The following is a 24,989-nucleotide window of genomic DNA, read 5'->3' as shown; positions in this document are numbered from 1 at the left end:
TAAGTAAGTAGGGTGAAGCATGCAGCATCACAAAGTGTATAGATGTGTATGTTAACAGAGCCATAAATCTTATCACAAACAAAACAAACACACACACACACACTTGCATTATTCCTTGAACGCAACACTGAATCATTTCTTATTGTGTGAACTTTGTCTCCTGATAGTGAATACGTGTGTGTGCATCAGTATATATGTGCGTGTACACCTGTGGTTTCCTGACTTTGATGATCCAGGAAGGCGGTACTATGACGCCTGCGTGGGCCCCCAGCGAACACGGCTCCTCGATCTGATGCAGCATGAAACACGTCACCTTGTTGTGGAACTGCAACAAAAACACGTACTGTTTTTCAAGAATTTTAGTTTATCAAAAAAGGAGCAAAGGAGCTTTGAAATGGATTTATTAATAAATTCTGTAGAATTTAATACACAGGTTTGTGCGATAAGAAGAGGAATTGTTCATCATCAAAATAAGAAGAAGAAGAAGAAGAAGAAGAAGAAGAAGAAATTGAGTACGTAAACTTTATTGGACTATTAACCTGCCCAAGGTGCACCTCTGCTTGCAAACTGAATAAATTGGGATAGGATTAAGCACAACACAGGTCCAATTACGCAAGCCTTACTTCTTCGTTTTTATTTTTCACAATAAAACTATATCTTTTCTTGAATGTCTTGAATTTAAGCTTTTTCATCTCATCCAAAGTATCTTAAGCTCTTCTTTCTGTTGCAGGTAATCTATGAAGTGTAAATTGTCACAGACCCTTAAAAGGTTTTGTTATTGTGTGTTATTGTAAAGGTAAATAAACTTCTAAAATGTACACAAATACATGATGTTAATATGTACATAAACATTTTGGAATAAGGGACAGTAGAAGACAGAGAAAAACATTAATAAAACATGTTTGAGAGTCATTTGAGAAGATCAAAAACTCAGCAAAAACTGAATGTAATGCATTATCACAGAGATGTGAGAGTAGATTGGCCGTTTTCAGAACATCTACAGCATGAAGCAAGTCAACAGCAAACATGTAGGCTGGGAAAAAGCTTCATTTTTTTGGTCAACATCATAACACTAAACCTCAACACCACAATCAATGCATTATCCAATGCTGGCTCCAGCCTCAATTCACTGTATTGATTATTCATGATAGAAGAAAAGAAATTCATGGTTTATTAGTGACTCAGTAGCGGAGGGATGGAGGAAATGAATGCAGGGAAAGTCGCTTGTGGGAGGACGTGTTCGGACTAGTGAACCCTTCATGAGGAGTGAAATTTGTGAAAACAGTTCTCAAAATCGAGCTAAAATGGAGATTATTGCTGAGGGAATGTATAATAAGTGTTGCTGTGTGAAGTAGAAGAAGTCTAATTATCCGTCTCATTTTTCTGAGAAGATGGCTAATGACTGGGATTGATTAGTGTGTGTTATTTTAAATAAATTATGCGACGCGTCTGATGTTAACAGAGATGATGAATCACTTACAGCCTGTTTACACCAGGAACAACTGATGGCGATGATTTCTTTACTGTGGAAGAACTTCTGTTGAAAACTCTGCAGACACAGAGAAAGAACGAGGGTTTCAAACATTCATGAAGAATAAACGCATTGCCTGTGCATGTGTGTGTGTGTGTGTGTGTGTGTGTGTGTGATATCTCACCTTTCCACACTGTCTGCATTTCCCTTCCTGCCTTCGTCGGTGAACCCAGTGATGTCTCAATATGTTTTGCTGTTGGCAGGGAAAACATTTTATTTCCAATCACAAAACAAACCCCCGAAAATCATCTTGAGACTCCCTCAGCTAACGTAATGAGATTGAAGTGTTCTTTTTTCACAAAAACCCGTCCATAGCAGGGTGTAAAACTTGGAAAACTACTATTACATTGTGTGTGTGTGTGATCATTTTAGTTTACAAACAGAAAACAAACAGGACATGGTATGAAACCAAAACTTAATGATATTTTAACAGCATTTGTAGAAAAATAAAGTTAATTATAAAACTGTTAGGTACAAAAGGTAATTCAGGAGATTACCGTATTTTTCGGACTATAAGGCACACTTAAAATCCTTTAATTTTCTCAAAAATCGACAGTGCGCCTTATAATCAGGTGCACCTTATGTATGAAATTAATATGTCAAAATGTTTTAGTACAACTTTGGTAAACTATGAAGCTGCACTGTTTGATGGATTTTTGGCACTTTAGGGCTACCGCAGTCAGGCGCCTCGTGGAGTGATATGTACCTGTACTGTGCTTCAACATACTGAACTGAAAAAGTGAGTGTATTGTTCTGTATTTTATGTGTTAAACCTGAACAATGTTGAGAGTTATTGTTAATGAGTTGAATAAAGTTTGACTTATCTGACTATTTTGTTTCGCTTAATGCGTCTAAATAATAATAATAATAATAATAATAATAATAATAATAATAATAATAATAATAATAAAAATAATAATTATAACAACAACAAACCGGTGCGCCTTATGTATGAAAATAAACCCAGTCAGACCCATTCATCGATAGTGCGCCTTATAATCCGGTGCGCCTTATATTCCGAAAAATACGGTAATTGAAACAACAACAAAACAGCAAAATCCAAGTGCAGGAGCAAAGAAAATGCATATACAGACTTACGTCTCTAAGGCACCGGGATCCTCCCTCCCTAAAGGTGGGCTTACATCGAAAATTTATCTAGAGAGTGAGACAGGTGGGAAAACAAACAATCAATTTTTGGCTGTTTTGATTCAGAAATGACCACAAATAAATAAAAGAATGCACTCAAAAATGGCTGAAATGCATGAAGGAACCTCCACATTAATTAATGTAGATTAGGTGAAAAATTTATAATTTTGCTTCGTGCAGAATAGTACTGATGAAAATTGCAAATTTGATAAACAAAACCGTGAAGTATAAGGCAAACATGAGTTGTGCAGCTGCCATAGGTTTGTCCCCATCCAACTTTTTCAATTTCGATGCGATACCGATATTGAATCCTTACGTAATGGCCGATACCGGTATCAATCCAATACGATATGAGCACAAATTATACATACATTTATCACATATTTTGTAGTGTAAAATGCTTAATCAAGTGATATTTCTCAAACAAAGAACAATAGTCAGAGAGTGTAGGTGTGAGGAAAACCTGAACGATTTATTAATAACCAATGGGTTGCACAAATGTTAACCTTAAACAATAGAATATTCTACAATTGAATAAAATAAAAAATAATAAAAAATTAATAAATTACAAAACCCTGAAAAAATAATATTAATAAATCCACTAAAAACAATGCAAAAATAAAAATGATAAATAGCCACTAGCTTCACTTAAACATAATAATATTCTACAATTGAATAAATGAAATAAATAAAATAAAAGACCCTGAAAAATAATTTAAATCAATCCAATTAACAAAAAAATAAATAAATAAAATATTTCAGTGTAAAAAGGCTACTAGCCTAACTTAAACATAAGAATATTCAACAAATAAATAGAATCTAAAGAAAAAAGAAGATCTTAAAAAATAACCACAAAACTAATAAAACATTTAAAATATATACTTTTAAAGTGCACCAGTTATTTTTTATCTAATTTTATCAGCTGCTGGTGCTGGATAGAAGTGCAGCCGTGGAGTCTGCAAATGCAGGTCGATATAATGGATCACTTTTTTTGCTAATATTGAACCAATATCTGATAGATCAGACAGTATGAATGCTATTCCCTATTATGTGTTCATGTGCATGTGTGCGTGTGTGCGAATACCTTCTCTAGTTGATCTATGCAGCTGGTGTGGACAACGATCTTACAGGCTGCACATTTCCTCCTGGGGGCCGACTTCTTATAGGACACAGAGCAGAGCAGAGACAGTCTAAGACAGTGGTTCTTAAACTTTTTTGCTCAAGTGCCCCCTTTCTCTTACTTTTGAATGCAGGTACCCCCTCAGAATAGTATGAACAAACAACTATAGATCATAATGATGGAATGAATGAGTGATAACACACATTTCAAAAGATCTAATTTTGTAAATAAGTGAATGAAACAGTATTCAGTGCCTCCTTAATAGATTTATTTCTATAGTTTTTATCATTTATGGTCATCTCCCTCCTGATGTGGGACCAAGACTGACCCTCGTATTTTCAGTTCATGTTCGAATCAAGATCATTTCTATCATCATTTTGTGTGTTTTTGGTATCATATTGTGTATTTTGTTGTAGTTTGTTTTTTTTTATTCCATATATTTTTCTCTTATTTTGTGATTTTTTTGTTGTCGTTTTTGTGTGTTGGTATTATTTAAACTATTCTCTCTCAGTGTGTGTGTTATTGGTTGTTTCTTATGTCGTTATTTTTGTGTATTTTGGAGTGACCTTGTGAATTTATCACTCAATGACTTTGTTGTCATATTGTGTGTTGCTGGTAATAGTGTTGGTAAAAGTGTTTTTCTCTCTTCGGGCGTGTGTTTTTGGTGTCATTTTGTGTATTTTGTTGTTGTTTGTTATTTTTTTTTTGTTTCACTAAAAAATAAACCCCATTTTTATAATGCTTTCATTTGTACATTTTCTTCCCTCTCTTTCTCTCTCTAAGTCTCAAGTAGTGCCATCGCGTACCCCCAGGGGTACATGTACCCCCATTTGAGAAACCCTGGTCTAAGACACACAAACTAACCAACAAACACGCACGCACACATCCAAACACTCTAAAGAACACACTTAAGATCTGCACACGCACGCACGCACGCACGCACGCACGCACGCACGCACGCACGCACGCACACACACACACACACACACACACACACACACACACACACACACACACACACACACACACACACACACACACACACACACACACACACACACACAGTAACGTACAGAGGTGTGATGGAGGTGCTTCAACACTTAACGCCTCGTCTTAGTCTGCCTGAAACGCTCCAGCAGGCTTTTAGCACAATGTACTAAACACACATCTTGGTATTTTACCATCTCAACGTGCATGTCATTATTTAGACCTGGTGGTCTATATTCCTATATTGAAGATGGATGGTTCAATTTTGTAGTTTTTTTTATCAAATAATCACTTCTTTAAGCTGTAAAAAGTGCCGTTTGCTTTCAATTAATCATACTACTCTGATGCCCTTGTATTGTGCAACAAACTACTCATTATGTCTAATAGTGTGACAGCAAAATAATGGAGCTTCTCTCACCTCTGCTCAATAGGTTTTCCCAAAGTCGACACTTAATGGCTGTTCTCGCATTGACAAAAACACAGCCTTTAACACTGGCTGGTTAGCAGCTGTCCTTAAGATGTTTACACAACCAGTCTTTAATAGGAAACAACACGTTCAGGAGGCCGTGTAATATGGTAAGATTTCATTTATTCAGACAACGTTTTTCAGGAAATATACTTTGATCTGCTGACATGTTTCAACTGTCAGTCTTCCTCAGAGGCATCTACTGATTGATTTGACGTATCCTTACAAGTTGTTTCACAAGGAAAGCATCAAAGCATCAACTAATTTCTTTCATGTGTCTTAAGGTTTCACTTATTCAGGCAACTTTTTTCAGGAAAATTACTTTGGTCTGTTGAAATTAAAATTAAACACATTTGGGAAAGGGAAAAAACACACAATTAAACCTATAAACTAGATAATATCATTTACTTACATACCAGATAATTTAGTTATACTTTGAAATGAAAGAAGCACATTTTAATCAAATCCTCCCTATTGGAAATATATTTAGTGAGTTCATAACTTATTTTAACACTGAAGCTAATTTCTTCACATTTGTTTCAAAATAAAATCCTGTCACCTGTATGTATGCATGAGTGTGTACAGGCTATCCGCAATATTAATATTGTTTTATAATATTTTTCTTATGACCACACATTTTACTGGGTTTAAAGTTCAATTCATTGGATTGAATGATTTCATTTATTGTCATTTATTTCATAAACCAAATAATATATCTTAGTCTGATTGTAACTGGATTTTTAAATGTATGTAAACAGATTAGCTCGGGTAGAGTTGGACAGTCTGTAGCTTGATTAACAAACCCAGATAATGCAATTGCCAATCGAGTTATTAGGGCAGTGTAGCAGCGTTAGCTTGATAGGAATCCCATACGGCGTTCCGTGCATGTACCACGTTTTCTCCCGCGAAGAAATGGAGATTTATGCCATCAATCTGTTGTTATCTTCCTCTTTGCATTAAGCGAGAGGCACCTATGGAGGCGGAGTCAGATGGATTAGGGTTCCTTCATTGAGTTGTGAGCACAACTCCAGGGCTGTGTGCATGTAAACGCACTGAGTAGTGACAAAACTTGATATTTTCCCCACAACGTCCTATTTGTGAGCAGAATTACCAATTAGCAGAAGCTAATCACCACCAATGGGATTTCTTTCCAAAACGTTTTAAAAATATTTTTCTTAAACAAATGTGAGATATTTTATTTAATACCAAACAAGAGTTTAATTTATTTGACGCAGTAATCAGACATTCGTCCACAGTAAGACAGTGCAGTAATATAAATTATAGTGCAGATTACATCCAGGGCTTATTATGAGAGCTTTAAACCAGGAGTCAGTGTAATTGTGTATATGCTAATGACAGAGCAATTTAACCGCACCATTTCAGCTCTCTGTGATACATGAAGTTGAATCTATACTTAGAAAATAGGAGCCATGAGGTAAATAATAATTGCAAAATAACCAATATTGAGTCTAACTTCGATGAGTTTTGTATGACTCGGTGAGCTGAAGATGGATTGGATATTTTTTCACTTTAAATAATTAAACAGCATCACACTCACTGTGATTAATTATATATTGCACAAATATTCATCAAGGGTCTGTGTTTTCATCGAGCTCTTTGAGTTGCTGTTTTTGACATTTAATTTGGTTTTGAGTGTAAACACAAATAAAAAAACAAAAAAGAAACACGAGTTGATGAGAAGTCTTTGCATTCTCCATGTCATGTCGCTGTATGAATTATTAAACTGAGTCACAGAGTTATTTCAACAGCATTTTTGGTGTTAAAGCTCTGGTTTGATTGCTGTACTGACATGAAATCCATCGTTCACGCTTTTGAGTGGTCAGTGCACACTGTGATCTACTCACTGCAGTCTTTAGCAGGCAGGTGTCTTCTCCGAGGTAACACATCTCTCCTGAACAACTTGTCTCCATCCACAGGTGGTCTCCGTTCATGGCATTTTCCTGCAGGCGCAAGAGAGAAATAATAGACATATAATTAAGGAATAAGAGCTCGCAGTCTTCTCGTGTGTGCCTCATTATCCTGTTCTCCTCTGTCTAATGACTGATTATTTTCAGTCACATTAAATTGTCACCGTATACGCAAAAGTACACTGCCGTGATCACTGATCGTAGTCAACAAGTGTCTCATTTGAGCACATAATTTCTCTTCCTAAGTAGGTGTGTAATTTCACTGAACATGTTAATTCAAAGTGTGCAAAAATACACCTACAGTACCTGAATCCATGTGCATACAAACATGCTGCGTGCATTTTAATTCACCTGTCACTTGTCAGAAAGAAAACGTGATAAATAAGTCTTCCTTTCAATGTAATCAATTAGAATGTGACAGGTGAGAGCACAGAAAGAGATGAACTGATTTAAGGAAGCTAATTACATGTAGATCGTTATGAGATAGATGGATGGACAGAGGGTTGGATGTATGGATGGACGGATTGATGGATGACTGATGGATGGGCATGTGGATGGATAGGTAATGGATGGATAGGTAATGGATGGATGGACGGGTGAATGATTGGAGGAATGGGCAGGTGGATGGATGGGAGGAAGGATGGAACAAATGGATGGATGATGATGGATGTCAGATGGATGTTTGGATGGACAGATGGATGGATGAATAGATGATGGCTGGATGATGGATGGACAGATGGATGACAAATTGATGACAAATGGATGAATGGATAGGTAATGAATGGATGACAGATGGATGAATGGAAGGAATGACAGACAGATGACAGATGGATGATGGATAAGTAATGGATGGATAATGCACAAATGGATGGATGGGTAGGTAATGGATGGATGGATAGGTAATGGATGGATGACAGATGGATGGATAGGTAATGTATGGATGTATGGATGTATAGGTAATGGATGGATGACAGATGATAGCTAGGTAATGTAAGGATGAAGGATGGATGTATGGGTAATGGATGGATGACAGATGTATAGGTAACGGATGGATGACAGATGGATGTCTGATAGTGGTCCTGTAATAAATCTTCAGGATGATGATGGTGGACAAACAGTGATTGACCTGAAGAAGTGAGAGTAAAGCCATTAACGTGAGTGAATCTCCTCCTTCTTTCCTCTGTGTATTAATGGCTGATTAGGTTGGATGATGATTATATATGAGCTGAGTGCGCGAGCGTCGTGCAGAGAGATAAAGGGCAGCCATGAAGTGGTGGAAGTGTCCCTGCAGACAGAGCTTGGATAAATCTCACATGTGGACTCAATCCTCATCCCATAACATTAATAATACAGCACCAGTATTTACAATTCATTATGAGCGTATGAATCATTCATAGCTGGGTTACTCACAGTGGCACATTCACAATGAACACAATTATTAACTCTGCAGTCTACCTTTTCATACAATGTTTTGTGATGAATGTTTGCAGTTCAGTTACTCTTACATGCTGATTTGGAGACTGGTGCAATCAAACTAGTGAGTGTATGATTTATACTACACTCCTAAATCTCCAGCTCAGAGCAGCTGAAAAAGATACACTAATATACTAGTACTCCAATTTGGAGTACATGTACTCAGTTTTGGTTGACTAGTGTATGAATACACTTTACTGGTGAAGAAAAATGTGTCACTAGTAGCAGTAGCGAAGCAAATACGAGTATTTGCAATGTCAAGAATATGACATATAAGCATTATATGCAAATAAGGGGGCAGGGAAAAAGCTAATTCAGGCTTGCCATTGGCATTTGAGAATATTACAACCAATGAGGGAGTTAGATTTGGTTATAATCCCTCCTACTTCATTTGCATTAGATCTACTAGTACTACTAGTGAAACTTAAGGCTTTACTCGTACTACTAGTAGACCATAAACAGTCTACTATATACTAGTAGTACTAGTAGACACAAATTTTGTTGTACTATTAAAGATTTTTAGTGTACAAGTAAACCAGTAACTACAACAAATGCAAAATTGTCTACTATTTGACAATTTTGTGTTATGAGTAGTCGTACAAAGTAGACTTAAAATATGTTACTAGTAAACATCCAAAGCATTACTAGTACTACTAGTAACAGGAAACTGTCTACTGGTAGATGATTGGGCTTTACTAAGAAGGTCTACTGGTGCACAAGTAGGATTATAACCAAATCCAGCTTCCTAGCTATGTTTCCATTACAGTTTTTTGCAAAATAAAAGCGATACTTCAAATTCAATTCAACTGCTATGAACGTATTTCCATTGAAGGTTGTTCTGAGCAGGAGCCTCATAACTCTCGTGCAGGAAGATGGACTCTCATAACCTCCTTATAACTCTAATAATTTTTTAAGTATAATGCTAAGAAATGTCCCGGTCTCCTCTTCTGTCCACACGTACTGCACCATGTTTTCTCGGAGAGAAGTGGTCATTGCTCCTTTGCGATACATTTCAATATTGAAACGTCTGAAAAAACCTCCTCATGAAAGCGTAAAAACTTTTATGTGACATTTGAGTGTTTTGTTTTTTTCCAAATTCAGGTTTTTCCATTACCAGTTTTTATTGCGCTATTTAGATTTTGGACATTTCAAAGGGTTTTGGAAACCCAGCTACTTTACTAAAGTGTACTCAGGCACTAGTAAACCAAACTTGAGAACATGTACTCCAAACGTGAGCACTAGTAGAGCTTTACTGTGGTTGATATCACTAATATAACATTTTTGCTCAGATGGCTTTCAATAATGAGGTTTGTAGCTTGTTGATCAAATGTAATGATATATGTGCTGAAAACATAATGTCTTTTTAGGCATGATGTGTAATCATTACAATCATTACAATGAAGATACGCTTGCTACTTTCTTAATTCCACATGAACTGCTGATGAATCTGTTGCTGTGAAAGTCCAAACAGCACTGATTGACTCAGCTAGACAGAGGAGGGACAACACTGACTCAGCAAAAGTATCTGTGTAAGGCTTTTCAAACTCTTTCAGTGCGTAATAGCTGATAGAAATATGTGCAAAGAAAAGAAGCAATAAATGTAAATGGTGTTGGGGTGTTTGCATGGCTGACCGTCCAGTCCACGAAGGTACGGAGGTCCTTGTTGGGGCCATTGGATGCAGGGGGCAGCGATGGTTGGAGTGGACCGAGGAAATGGAGGCCAGAGCGGGAGATCGCCTTCCTGAAAAACAATAGTCCAAATGTATTCAGATTGTATTCAGCATCATCAGGACACAGAAGCTGAATCAGTGAGAGAAACGGATTCAGGATTTGAGAATATTTTAATTATTCATGTGACGAGAGCACATTTTATCAGGCTCAGCCAAAGGTATTTGGTGGAGGAGAAGCAGGAACAGCTTGGAGAACAGACGGCCAGCAGCGTTTTGGGTTAGGGAGAGAATGATCGACACGCGTCTGTTCTGTCAGAACATGAGTCAGCATTGAGTGGCGTTGCATGTTTCAGCCTTGGATGCTCGCCCTCGTCGGCCTTCCTGTTTGCTTTTTCCTGGATTTTCTTATTCATCATCAGTCTCTCACCCACTCTTCCTGTCTCACTGGCCTTTAACGACGCATGTCTGAGAGTGTCGAAGATGAACTAAACCCCAAAACCACTTTCATCTGCTGAAACCAAATGTATTTGGGTATGAAGTAGAGTTGTTGATTGATTCAAATTAAGAATGTTATAATCAATACAGCTGCCTGAATTTTTCCAACATATTCTAATTTATGTGATTTTCTTCGGGACCTGTGAAAGAAGGTAATGCTGTGCTGTAGTACGCGCTTACTCATGAACATGGACTGATTTATTTTGTTCTAAAAAAGTGCTTTTATTAAAGATGTCAATGGAGATCATTACTGTTGATTTGTGCACAGACCAAGCTGTATTTTTCACAAAGTTCAAGTGAAGAACGTCGTAACAAAACCTAGCCTCCTCTGTGCTTTCATCATTCCTCATCATGTCAGTTTCTCACTGTAGAAAAGTTAGCCTTTCCTTTTTGGGACTGCTAATATAAGAGTCACATTATTCTTGAGATAAGACCAGTGATGTGCAGTCAGGGTAGGCAAGGTAGGCAGTGCCTACCCAAGGGTGAATTGATATTTTGATTATTTGTTTTAATTATAATACAATTATAAAGTATTTAAATTTTCCATTTCCGATAGCCTACAATACCTATAAGTTTGAAAAAGAGTCAGCATTTTGTGCTCATCATTCTGCTGTAAGGCAGGAGGAGGCCACACCCTCTCCCAAAAGCACATTGCTGCCCTGCCTCTGTTCCCATAGCGTGTTTTTATGTTTGCACATGCTCAGTCAGTTCCCCAAGATGACAACCATTTACGTAAAAAGGCGCTGCCTTTGGGCGTAACCATGCTATGCTAAATGCTATACGTAAGTTCAGAGTAGGGGTGGGAACCTCTGCGTACCTCACGATACGATACGATACGCGATACAAAGCTCACGATAACGACTATCTCACGATATGACGATACTGCAATTAACGATATATTGGTCAGAAATCAATCTACGATAGTCTATGACATAACAAGAAAAAAAAGATTAAGTGAAAAAATAGGGTCTTTCTTACCAGTGACACCATTATAGTGCAATATTCCAGTAAATAATATATTGGTTCCTTCAACAAACAGTGACAACATTTCTGTGAAAAAAAAACAGAGCGATAAACTTCATAATTTGCACTAACTTTACATTTTGAAGTTAGAGGATTCTTGTAATGCCACCTTTAGGACTAATGGCCTGTTTTTGCAGCTGAAACAATCTGGCATGGGACTGGACCTTTGTGCAAAATTTTGGTAATTGTTCGCACATGGGAAGTAGGATTTCCTCAGAAGAAGAAGAAAAAAAGAACATGTAGGATAACAATCTTTGTCCTTAAATAACCTAACAAACGGGGTTTGTGTGTGTCTTTCAGTGTGCGACGGTTCCATACGCGACACATCTGAACAGCCTGTTGAAAGTTTCAGTGACCGTCTGTCTAAAAGTGTCGGACAGGACAAAGAGTACACTTACAAACCCAGTAACCTGATGACACACACACACACACTGAGATAAAGATAGTATTTGCACCGCTGACAAATGCAAGGACGTATGGTGACACATGCCTATGTACTGTTAGAGCAGGAACCACAGTTACTACTCTACACTAATAGTTCACTAACACAGTGTACACAAGCACCTTTTCTCACACATTGTTTGGTTATGTCACATTAAACTCTTGGGCCTCATTTATTACAGCTAGGTGACAATTCCTGTTTAACCTTTGCCATGGAGCATTAAGGACATGAAGACACTAAAGCCCAACAGTCATCAGGTGAGGTAACATGAGCAGGCCAACAATCAGCCAGGCTGTGCAGTTTATTGGAGCCGCTTATGAGCAAGTGAGGCCAGAGGCAGAAAGTGAAAGGAGGAACATTTATCAAGTGAGATGCTTCACTTTTGTTTTTGCTTTGGAAAATGCAAAATTAAATGATTGTATTTGGGGCAAACCTTTACAGAATAATAACCATTGTTTAGATTTTTTGAAAAATAAGAGGCATGGCAATGCAAAAATTGTGTTTCAGTATGGTTTTATTCAAATTTCTGCTTTAGTTAAGGTAGTCTACAAACTGCTATCTCATTCCAGAATCACTGAGGTTTCTCGCGATTCTGTGCATCTGACATCATGACATCTTGGTCTTCACTAGAATTTCTCAAGAAAAATCTCTTGAAATGTTTATGTTTAGTTTTACTACAAAGTTAGTACATAAAGTATTTTTCATTAAACCACAGTATCAGTTTAGAAGCCAAGTGGTAGCCTAATGGTTACGGAAGAGGACTGATAGGTTGCTGGTTCGAACGCTACAGTGGGTCATTGCTATTGGGCCTTGACCAAGGCTCTTTACCCTAACTGCTCCTTGGAACTGCAACCTCAAGGGTGCAGAAGGAAATGAAAAAAGATAGTAAAGGAGTATATTTATTTACATGCACATGGAGCTCTTCTTCACTCCTCAATGGCGTCTACGAAACAGCAGAGTGGTCACTGTGGCGGGGTTCGATTTTCGTTCAAAAAGAAGAACCACGACCATCCATATGGCAAGTCGACTTTCATTTATTTTTCCAAAAATGGTGCCGGTGCTCAATATTTACAGTGGAACACAAATATTTACATCAAGAGAAAAAAAAACACAACCTGGTCCCAGCTCTACTTCCAGCTAAGAGGCTTTCAGAAATGTCCAGGTACATTGCTCCCACATGCACCTCCAGAGAAAGACTCCCTCTATGCAGCTTCCTACACTGCTTTTAACAGGTTAGCCCCTCCCATGGGTGTGGTTTAAATTAAACCAAAAACAATTATTAAGGAACAAAAACAATATTCACATCCTTTTCAAATGATAACTGATTTTCTAATAAACAAATGCATTTTTCGAATCACATCCTAAATTAATCCCCATATAAATGTAAAAACAATTAAGACAAAATAACCCCTGATCACATGATCTCCCACCCTGCGCTACTGCCTTACATAATCCCTTAGTTAACTCCGCCCCGTTTTGTCCGTCAGCTGCTCAGAGACGTCATGTCACCGGTAAGAGTTTCCGTGTGTGTGTGTGTGTGTGTGTGTGAGAATGTGTGAATGTTTGTGCAGCAGGTGAAGCCTAGAACAGTCAAGTGTTCACCCCTGGCTGACTCTAGCAACAGTTGGGGAAGAAGGATATGAGTTAAATGCATGATGTGAGGAGAATGTGTGTGACGTGTTTGTGTGTGTGTGTGTGTGCGTGCGTGCGCTGCTGCACGGTTAGTGACGGCGCTGCTCCGTCACAGTCACGGTTTTAATGTATTATCCCTCAGTAAACAAAAGAGGTTTAAATCTTAGTTTTATTGATTGGTAGAGCAATCCAAAGCAGCATAAATTGTTATTTTGACTGAAAAAGATGCTAAATGACCCTGAATGCTTAAACTCCTATAGAACTCAATGGACTAAAAGGGGCTAATGACACCAATGACGTCATTGCAACATGGCGGAGCACACATCGGGTAAAGTAGTCATAAATTTAAAAGTTCATAAAATGAATATGGTGCTAAATAATGCGTTTTGTTAGGCACAGATCTTCTAATGAGGACATTTCAAAAGGATTTAGGCCACATTTGTAAAAACAGTGGAGGGCTTTTTGGAGCCAAACTTCAACACTACAACATCAATTGCCTTTTCAACAAAAATAGGCACGTGCACACACACACACACACACACACACACACACACAGCCTGTTGAGGATTAACTGATCATGTTTTATTAGATATAAATGAATGGGCTCAATGTGCGTGTGTGTGTGTGTGTGTGTGTGTGTGTGTGTGTGTGTGTGTGTGCGTGCGTGCGTGCGTGCGTGTGTGTGTGTTGATAGTCATAGTGAATCAATCCCTGTAACCTGGCATCTGATTTCTGTTCTGGTGTTTAAAAAACCAAAAACTATATTAATAAGTGAGGAAAAAAGATTATTCTTGAGCAAGAGAACACAACCTGAACCGAGCGCATCTCTTACCCTGACATCATGAACAATCTTTGGTTTTCAGTGAGCCCTAATCTACCAAAAAGCAAAAAAAAAGATTAAAGGCATTTAAAACTCACTTAGAGGAAAAAAATGTGCAGTTAGAAGCATCACAGCATATGTGGCTACAGGAAGTGACAGCACATCAGCACAGGGTGGCAAAAGTTCACGAGTCTGAGAATAAATCTTGGTTAAAAGCATTATTTTAACGTCTAAAAGATGCACAAATCTTACTACAACCAATAAGCAAAACATAAAGCATTGAGTTAATGCAAATGAAAGATAAATATTATCAAAGAATTATTCTTTGTTCTGGAATCTGGAAAAAAAAAAAAAAAAGAAAAAAGGAGCTGAACTTGAATTTGAATACCGCTTACATTACATTTTTTATTTTTTTAACATTGGTTACATTTTCTATCAGTACATTTTTCCACTCGGCTTTGCTGTTATTTTAGGAGCTCATTTACACCCTGTGTGACCTGCAGCTGCCCACGTTGCAGGCATTTGTGTAGGCTTACAAGCCTTATTCTAGCTCTACTAACACCAACGGTAAATGTCTTCAGAAGCCTTAAACCATCTCCAAGCCTAAAACTCAGTTTAACCTTTCTGTAGGATGACAAAGGAACAGTAGTCTGTCCAAGCTTAACTAGTAGGGGTGTGCAATGCCATTAATCTGACAATACGGTACAATTTGCTTGTCATGATACGATATATCCCGATACTAAACAATACGATATATAAATAGATATATCGCAATATCAATAATTACAAATTTCACCTTTACACGTACAGTTTAAACTTGCAACAACAAGTAAATATTAACTATCTGTAATTCAAGTACCAATATCAAAAACAAGTAGTATGTTTAACAAACTGTCAAATACTTTTTTTTTAAAAGTTCAACTTTTGCTTCGACAACAGATTCTGATTCTAAGTTCTAAAATTCTTTGAAAAAAAAAAAAAAAGCAACCACATACATCTATAAAACTGTCCATTATGTTTTATGAAAATAAAATGCAATCAACTTCCAAGCTAAAATACATTGAAGAGTGAGGTAGTTTAACAAGGTCTGATGTGGTTCACTGACACCTATGACACAGCGTTTACTTGCTATGCATATGTTTACACAATTAAATGTTTTTTTTCGTTAAAAAAAAGGTTAAAAAAATTAATGTGGGCATTTTTTGGTTCAATAAGATAAATGCGCAGTGAAATATGACCTTTTATTCTTACACCCTTATTTATTAGAGCAAAAAGCAGCTATAGATGGATGATAAACAGGTTATTAATATCAGCCTATCCCATCCCCTAAAGCACAGACAGGCACAGCCAGGCACAGACATAAACACATTAACTCCTACTGTCAATTTAGGGATTCTCTTAAACTCTACTCTGAAAGACCATGACCTGGATTTCACATTGCACACAACCCTGTGTTTCATCGTTATTGAGCAGCGTTTGGAATCTGTGGCAAAAAGACGTTATGGAGTTCATAATCTGATTATTTATTTACTTCTTTACATTTTTAATAAGAAGGAAGTCAATAAAAAATCAGAATCGTAAATCACTTGCCATATTTTCAAACTCAAAATCAGGCTCTAAAGTAGTTTTATTGAATTTATTCCCAGCATAAGTTTATCCTCACTGCCTTTGACATACTGTATGTTAGCAGATTAATTATCCACCTCATTGTGTCAGTACGTAGCACTAAGTAACTTTTTAGACCTTTTCTTTCTCTCTCCCCCACCTCGCAGTATCAACCCACCTAGCTTTTCCTTTATTTGTCTTTTTTCCTCTACTTAGACTTTTCAAAGCTTTATCGTCTTTTCTTCGTGCTCGTTTTAACCTTTGCTCCCCCGCCGCTGCCTCGGCTCTTCCTCCTCCTCCTCCTCCTCTACCTCCTCCCTCGCGCTCCCTGACATCATCTTATTTCTGACCCTCCATTTGTTTCCTCTCCTTATTTTCAGCATCCTCGTCCTCCTTCTCCTCCTCCTCCTCCTGCAAGAGGTGGGTTGTCGGCGTTACTATGACAACCACACAGCGGGAGCATCGGCAGCTCATCCAGTAATTATATTGGTGGGAAATCTTTTCTTTTGCGTATGTGTGTGTGTGTGTTTATAAATTTACAGCATGTAGAGTTCTACCCAGAGTGGACAAGATGATGAATAAATCATGTTTTACTGCCCACACACTGTATGAAGCAATCTGTAGTTCAGATGTTTTCCAAAAAACAGATCTTCTGAATCCAAAGTTGCTCTGCCAGCAACTGGTGTTCATTTTTCTACAATTAGGAGAAAACAAACACGAGCCCCAGTGTGAAGTCCCACTGCCTTCATCCATTGGTGAATCCTTTGAACCTGTCGTTTCATGGCTGTTAAACACAGTTCATATACAAAGTCAGGGACAAAAGTAATAGCCGTGGAAAAAAAAAAGGCAGCTGCAAGTGGGAGGAATCAAATTCACTATCCTCTGACTCCAGAAGATGTTGTGATTACGTGGGAAGAAGAATCCGGATAACAAAAGAGTCGACGGCACCAGTGTGGGCTTTACGCTCGAGTCGTGGAGCAGGAAAATATCTGAGAGCTTTGCACAAAATGTGAAACTTTGTTTCTAATGACATCCCACAAAGAGCTTTTATGGCTAGTCACATTTAGACTTCTTACAGATATGTAGTTAATCTTTTCTGAGGCGTGTCAAATTATTGTTTTAAGGTGCTATTGTGTTGAATTTAAAGTATTTCCCAAAATATTCCCATAAAAAGTGCTTTCATATAATAAACAAAGCATGTCACCATCTATGCTGTTACTAACTAGTTACAGTGAGTAAAACATCCTTATAATGTATACCGTATTATTGATGTAATCATGAGAAATATGACTTGAAATTCTTTGATGACATTTTCCTTTAAATCAGTGGTTTGGGTATTCATAAAGTGCAAAGTAAAAAAACTATCATATATATATATATATATATTTTTTTTTTTTTGTTTGTTTGTTTTGTTTTGTTTTTATTAAATCAGAAATGTTACAAAAGGTGTGACTAGTTTTGAAAAAAATTACAATAATTCTGAATATTTTTCTTCAAATCTCAGAAAAATAACTATCGACAACTAATAATTTTAAAACAGTAATAAAGCTTTTTATTAATAAAGTGCAAAAAAAAACCTCTCAGCCCCCACCATTGCAACAAATTATATTTTCTTAATTAAAAAGAAAGGTTAAAAAAAGTGTGATCTGTTTTGAAAAAAATACAAATGTGGAATATTTTTCAAATCTCATAAAAATAAATATTGATAAATAATAATTTTAGAACAGTAATAAAGCTCTTTATTTAAAAAAAAGTGCAAAGAAAAGAAAATTAATTTTCATGCTCAAGGTTCAACAACCTTGAGCTGCTGAAAAACCCCTCACCCCCCTGTCATGACATCATGCCCCCCCCCCATGATGCTCAAAATCAGTGTTTCCCAACCAGGGGTACGTGAGCACAGTGCAGGGGTTACGTGGAAAAATTAAGAATTTATTTCCAAGATAATGAAAAATATTCTCAGTCATTTCATAAGTCCGTCAATAAAATGGTTAAAGTTTAAATGCCTGTTTAAAGGGGACGTATTCAAACAAGCTCCTTTTGTGGTAAATGTAACAGTTATATATAACACAGGCAGGTTAATTTATGTTTTTTATTTATTTATTTATATTACTTACTATTTTTATTTATTCATTCTTTACTAATTTCAACTTTATTTTTTTATCTTTAATGACAATATAATCATAACATATTAGTATTAATAATACAGTATTAATGATACAAACATTTACTATAATATTATTTCTTACATTTAAAATTTTTATGGCCTTGAAGGCAACATAATTTTATATTTCATTTGAGTTAAATAAGAAGATAATGCCTGAATATTAACTGTTCAATTTAAGAAGATGAAATAAAATGACTTGCGTTAAATATTCAGTTGTGTTACTTTTGGAGAGTCATGAACACGTCTGAATGAAGGGGTACTCATGGTATGACAAAAAGGCTCAAGGGGTACACAAGACAAGAAAGGTTGGGAACCACTGCTCTAAATCATTAACTATTGAAAGAACCTCCAGCCAATGATTTTAACTGTTCAATAGCATTGCAACATGAGATTTTTCACAGTAAATCCAAATGTCATCTTAATACATTTGTAACAATTGGAGAAAGACCATTGGCCACTGCTAAACTGTTGCAAGTTTATTAAAACCAACATTTTTCATGGTCACATTACCCCCAGCCAAAAGATTCCTCCAGGATGCCGTTGGAGTTTTGGTTTGGCTTTTAACACTACACGTTGCTCTAACTCTAGATCAGAGAAGCTTAATGACTCCTCACCTGTGGCCCAGAAGCCGATGAAACCAGCGCACTCTCTTTACTTTCCTCTTCCTTCCCGTCTCCCCGCCTGCCCCGACATTTATCATCACTAGATTACTCGGTGTAGTCTGACTGTTTGAGCTCCCCTAGCAGAGCAGAGTCAACCACTACTTATCTCTGTAGTCACTCACAGCAGAACTCAGGTAATTACGCTGGTTGTGACGCCACAGGGGAGACCTGACACCAGACATTTGAGATCTGTGATGACTACACGCTGTATGTGAGTGAGCTTTTTGGCCTTAAGGCTTCTGTTCTGTTCTGCTATGACTTAAGCTTGGCCCTGCCTGCACTATGTGCACGACAATAGTGTGTTTTACACAAACAAGAATGAAACATTGATAGTTAACGGTTCCCAAATGGTTCTAAATTTTTGCCATTGTTTATTTTGGGTTAATAGTTTTTCATCATTTAAAGTAATTAAACAAATGTAATTAAACAAAAACCCAAATTAAATAAAAAATTGGAATAAGGAGAGGACAATTTTCATGAGCGAGAATGTGGTGCCGATAAGCTCTTAATCAGTCAATATTATCAAATGGTCTAAATTAAGAGAGTTTATTAGTGTTTACAATAGCAGGGTTGCTTTCCTTTGCTCTCACGCTGACAGCTGTATCTGAGTCAGCCCTGCCTGGGTCCCTCACAGGTGAATCTGCTCTATTTTTAGCACGTTGCGTAAGTGATAAGGAAAGGGGAACCTGAGGAGCTGAAACACAAGCGTATAAGATCATGTTAAAAACACACACAAAGACACATTGGGTTTTTTTCACTGACTAACAACTTCATTTCAGGAATGGGTGGGGGTAAAAGTTATCCAATGGATTAGTTAATTTAGGTTCATGGTGAATAAGCAAATAAAGCAAGACATAAAAGAATAAACAATATAATAAAATAATGCATGGTGAACCTAAGATACATTTGGAGAATTTTTGTTTTAGTGTTGGGCAACACTTTAACATAGGGGCTGATCCAAAATTTATAGATTTTGTTTTGTTTGTGTTGGATTTATTGAAGTCATTTTCAGGATCTTCTAATTTATTTTGTATTTATTTTCTTAATTGTAGTATATTCTTATGTTTATGGTTAAAATCATTGTAACGATTGGTTGATAATAAATGGGTGAGTTTTTCCTCATTCCTACTGTTGCTGTTGTTCTCTGTTTGAGTAATATAGCTTGGTCGAGTCTATTCGAACATTCCACACTACAAAATATGTAATAAAAGTACGGTATGTATGATTCGCACTAGGGATGTAACAATTCACTCAACTCCCGATACAGTTCGATTCACAATATTGGGTTCACGATACGATTCTCTCACGATTTATTTTACAAAATGAGACTGTAGACAAATGATGACTGAAAAATATTCATTTTTTTTCTTTGAAAAAAAATAAGTACAAAAACTGTACTATTTTCTTTTATATTTCATTGTCAAATGAATCCCTCGATGAACTATTTAATGAAAAATAAATCCTGAATGAAATAAATAAAAAATTGTACAAATGAAGAAGAAGTCTATTTATTTAAATTCTGGCTGTATAGTAAACTATGCAAAACTGCAAAATAGTTCCTTTTCTTTTTAAAAGTGCAACTGAAAATGTGTTTTGTGCCTTAACAACTGGACTTTCAAACAAATCCCATATCAAAGAAATAATATAAATAAACAAACTATGGCTTTCATTCTCTCTGGTTTCTCCCTTTCCTCTCTGTGTCCTCTTACCTTCGAGTTCACATTCTTTATTTCTCACTTCTTTCATTTTGTCTTAGGGAAGCCAATATGCTTCCACACCTCTCATTTAAAACATGGTGGTGCGTCCTGAACTTCAAATTCTAAATAGATAGCGGCCTCCGCTGTTAAAAAAAGTACTGCGATTTAATTTCAGAGTATCGATGTGAACCGTGACACCTTTGAATCAATTTTAACTGCCTCACAATTAATCTTTACATCCCTAATTCGTAGTGATATTGTATCGGATCAATATCGGACATTTCTAAAGACAACAGTATTGGCATCGTATCAGAGGTATAAAAAAAAAGGACACCCGTACTTTGAAGTTGTTCAAAACACATTCAAACCACCTGGGGAAATGATAAATAGCACAGAGTGCTGCTTAAACATAAAAACACTTAAAGCATTTGACTGTAACACTTGTGACTTAGTTTCTATAGTTATATTTAATAAAAACTCAGATACAGGTGCACCTAAATGCCCTCCACACTGATATTTTGTAAAGTTTGGTTCAAATACGAAGACAAAAATGTCATAACCTGAACATTTTTATGGGATAATTCAGCTATGCAGGAAAGTGCTTACGCACTATGGCTGAGGCCAGGGATTTTCCAATCCACAAAGTAACAAAGAAACAAACCACAACAACCCTCACAGATGATACAACGGTTTTAACCTCCAACGTAAGAGAAGCGAAGCACGATGAGAGCGTGCAGAAAGTTTGCTATCTCAGCCTCAATGTTAAAAAGGACAGAGAGAGAGGCGGAGCAGAGGCGTTATTAGTGCTGACGGAGAAGAACAGCAGAGGACATGACGCTACAGCAGAATCTATCATCCCTCTATCAGTCCTTCATACAGTACCAGCTCAACAATGACTCCTATGCTGTTGTCCCACTTGATTCTATCTCACCCTATTTCCCCCTGCTTTTTTCTACTCTTCTCTTATCACCCTCTGCTTCTATTTGGGTCACCAAGAACGGATTGTTCATTGCTTTTGGTGATACAGCAGAATATAGACAGAGTGCATACAAGATAGTGTGTGTTACTGTAAAGGCATGCAGGTGATGGAGGATGAGCCAGTGTTACTATCAGAGACCGATCCATATGGGTTTTTTAGGGCCAATACTAAAACTGATTATTGGGAGGGGGGGCTAAATCCTTTTAATTATACTTATCAGAAGATCTATGTCTAAAAAAAACATTATTATGCACTATATTTGTTTTATTAACTTTTAAAAATGGGACTACTATACCGTTTTAGAGCCTGTATACCGCCATCTTGAAATCACAAGGCCCTATTTGCCTGTAAACATCCCATTGTTTCCTATTGGAATGAAGCATTCAGCCTTGCTTTTTAGATCATTTAGCAGCTTTTTTGGTAAAAATGCTATTTTGTGCTGCTTTTGGTTGCTCTAAATATTCATGAAAAGTTAAAGATGTCGATGTAAACCTCTTTCGTTTACCTAAAAAGAATAAAAACATTTGGAAAGCAAATGGGGCTTGGAACATCATCAATCACATGATTTCAAGACGGCGGAACAATAAAATCGTAATGTAGTCCCATTTTTACAAGTTCATCAAACAAAAATGGTGCAAAATAAAGCATTTTATAAGGCATAAATCTTCTAATGAGTACATATCAAAGGTTTTAGGCCTGTGTAAAAACAGTGGAGGATCCCTTTAATAAGCCGATATCTGATAAATCGACAGATATATTGACTAAAATAAATAAATTGGCCAAATAAAAACATTGATATACACAGGTTATATACTGTATATGAACATAAAGAGTATTCTGATATTAAACTTGGACATAGAATTCATTAACAGTTGAATATATCTTTGTTTTTCTCACTAAAATACAACTTACACATTAAGACGCTGAAATACGCTCTCTAAAACTTGTGTGAAAAAAATTCCACAATGCTCTCCTTTGGAGCAATGTTATTGTCATGGGTCACTAAAGTGTAGTGTTATAATGTTTTACAAAGTTAATAGGTGACGCACTATATTCGCCTATTGACTGACGTCCATTAATAGGTGATACACTATTATTGGCGCAATGCTCTGGTCTGAACAGTAACCAATAGACATTTTTGACACAATTAAGCTCAAGTTAAGCTAAAAAAGACATTGGAACCTGAGGTCAGAACATTAGCACATACTTCTAAAGAAAACACACAGGTGTGACCATCAGTATAAACTACAAACTCGTAAAAATATTCAATCTCTGTGCCAGTATTATGGATAGCCTGGCATTTAGAAGAAGCTTCACCAAAGCATCCTATGTGTCTAAAATTTCTTAAATTTGGAATTAAATAGTTACATTTTAAGGTAAAAATGTGTATTTTGGGCATATATCCAAAAAATTATACTGTTAACTAAAAAAAAAATGGAGCGCTAATAGATTTTGGACTACTGTAGAACTGGAGGATGAAAGCTTAGGTGCCTTTGTTGCAAATAGGGTTAAATTAATGTTATTTCTCGCATGGGGCTCCTTGATTCAGAGAAACTGACAATTTCAGGAAATCAAAGTAAATTTCCTGAAAAACAGTTGTCCGAATAAATATAACCTTAACATATTAAGCCCAAAGAGTAACAGATGTATACATTTCTTATTTTCCTATGACACAATTTGTGCAATGCAACGTTTCTCAAGAAGTTTAGTTGACACAAATGTCTTTATTTTAACATACATCGACTGTAAAAGCTTTTAAAACGTACTGACATCATTCAACGCTCTGTGGCTTTAGCCCAAGTCTGAACCCGAGCACACAAAACGCACACACAAAAATGCGAGAATGTAACTGCACACCGACAATAGCAGGATAAATAGGTGAACCCACGCACACACAGACACACACACACATTCTGGTGATGCTTTCAACTTTATAACTATTATGGGCTTTAGAACGGTATATACAAAATATGAACAAAATGATCTGTGTTCATATACACAAAAGCTTTTCACTCTGTTGCATCACTACTAGCATAAGCACATCACAGATATGTGCTACTGTATATTTGATGAGTTGGTGTTGATTTATAAGCTTCATTTGTTCACCCAGCAATAGTTAAAAAATAATAATTTTGGTTGCAGATTTCGTTACAAAGCTGTTCGGGATGTTAAATAATTTTCTGTGTTACGTAATCCAGAGTTTTGGAGCATGAAATCAATTTTATTTTGAAATACAATATCCTGTTGTGAGGTTAATGAATTTTTCTTTCTTAATGTGAATCGAGCTTTGGATGAAAATTGGGTTTATTTTCTTTCTAAAAACATCCAATGATACTGTGTTCCTGTGCTGTAGTGACAGATAAATTTAAATAGGATTGCTTTTAGCGCCTTGATCTGAAATCCAAAGCCAACCACTGGCTTTTAGGATGTGCTTGTGCACATTTTGTGGTAGTGTAAGGGTGTTAGGAGGCAGGGTGTGAAATGTGTGGTTGTCATGGAGACACCACTCAAGACTTCCTTCCCTGTTTTATCGTAGAGCGCAGCATTCCTCTCTGTCCGTCTTCCTTCTTGTGTGCCTGTCCATCTGTCTCTGCATTGTGCAGACCTTTCTCTGTGTGTTTGTGTATGAACTAACTCAGCTCTGCTTAGGAATGATCTTTGGTTGGTAATACTGCAGTAGACAACTCACCACCTGTGCTGAGAGCTGCCCCGCGGCCACGCTGAGTAACACTGATTATCTCTAAAAACGCAGTACGGTCTGCACCTGAGACCCAAGCTTTGACACAATTGGCCAACTTTCCACAGGATTAGATTAGAAAATCCCCTTGTGTCTTTTTACAGATGGTAAAGTGTGTCAGATTAGATTTTCAAGGTCTTGCCATGACCTGAATAAGTCAGATGTGGAGGTTAAATGCAGAAATGTATTCTTAGAGAGGTTGAAAAAAGAATAATAGAGGTGGGAAACAGTTTTGGGATCGGGAAGTATTATTACAAATGATTATGTGGTGTTGTTTCACTCACTGTAGTGTTATTGTGGAGGAGGCACAGTAGATTTGTTGACTATCTCCTTGGATATTAATGTTTTACTCGGCTCAATTATCATATTTTTGTGATGATTTTTTGTTCAAATTTGCATACATTTTACACCT

The 24,989-nt window shown here is 36.7% G+C and overlaps 1 protein-coding gene across 5 annotated transcripts in view; it reads right to left on the bottom strand.

Moving 5' to 3' along the window:
* Positions 1-24,989, bottom strand: part of dgki (diacylglycerol kinase, iota) — an 88,312-nt gene that overhangs the window by 31,579 nt on the left and 31,744 nt on the right. For 3 of the 5 annotated variants that reach the window (XM_028449145.1, XM_028449147.1, XM_028449148.1), the window contains exons 2-8: positions 10,284-10,392; positions 7,116-7,211; positions 3,762-3,836; positions 2,630-2,686; positions 1,656-1,724; positions 1,481-1,549; positions 209-325 (exon numbers count right to left, since the gene is read on the bottom strand). In XM_028449145.1, the coding sequence (XP_028304946.1) occupies positions 209-325; positions 1,481-1,549; positions 1,656-1,724; positions 2,630-2,686; positions 3,762-3,836; positions 7,116-7,211; positions 10,284-10,392 (592 nt within the window). Of the gene's footprint in view, positions 1-208; positions 326-1,480; positions 1,550-1,655; positions 1,725-2,629; positions 2,687-3,761; positions 3,837-7,115; positions 7,212-10,283; positions 10,393-19,116; positions 19,278-24,989 lie in introns of those variants that run through there. The other 2 variants (XM_028449149.1, XM_028449146.1) reach the window with 2 other exon arrangements.

Source organism: Gouania willdenowi, chromosome 6 (genome assembly GCF_900634775.1).
Source record: "Gouania willdenowi chromosome 6, fGouWil2.1, whole genome shotgun sequence".
Lineage (NCBI taxonomy): Eukaryota > Metazoa > Chordata > Actinopteri > Blenniiformes > Gobiesocidae > Gouania > Gouania willdenowi.
Note: the sequence above shows the minus strand (reverse complement) of the source record. Positions and strands in the feature narration are given on the sequence as shown.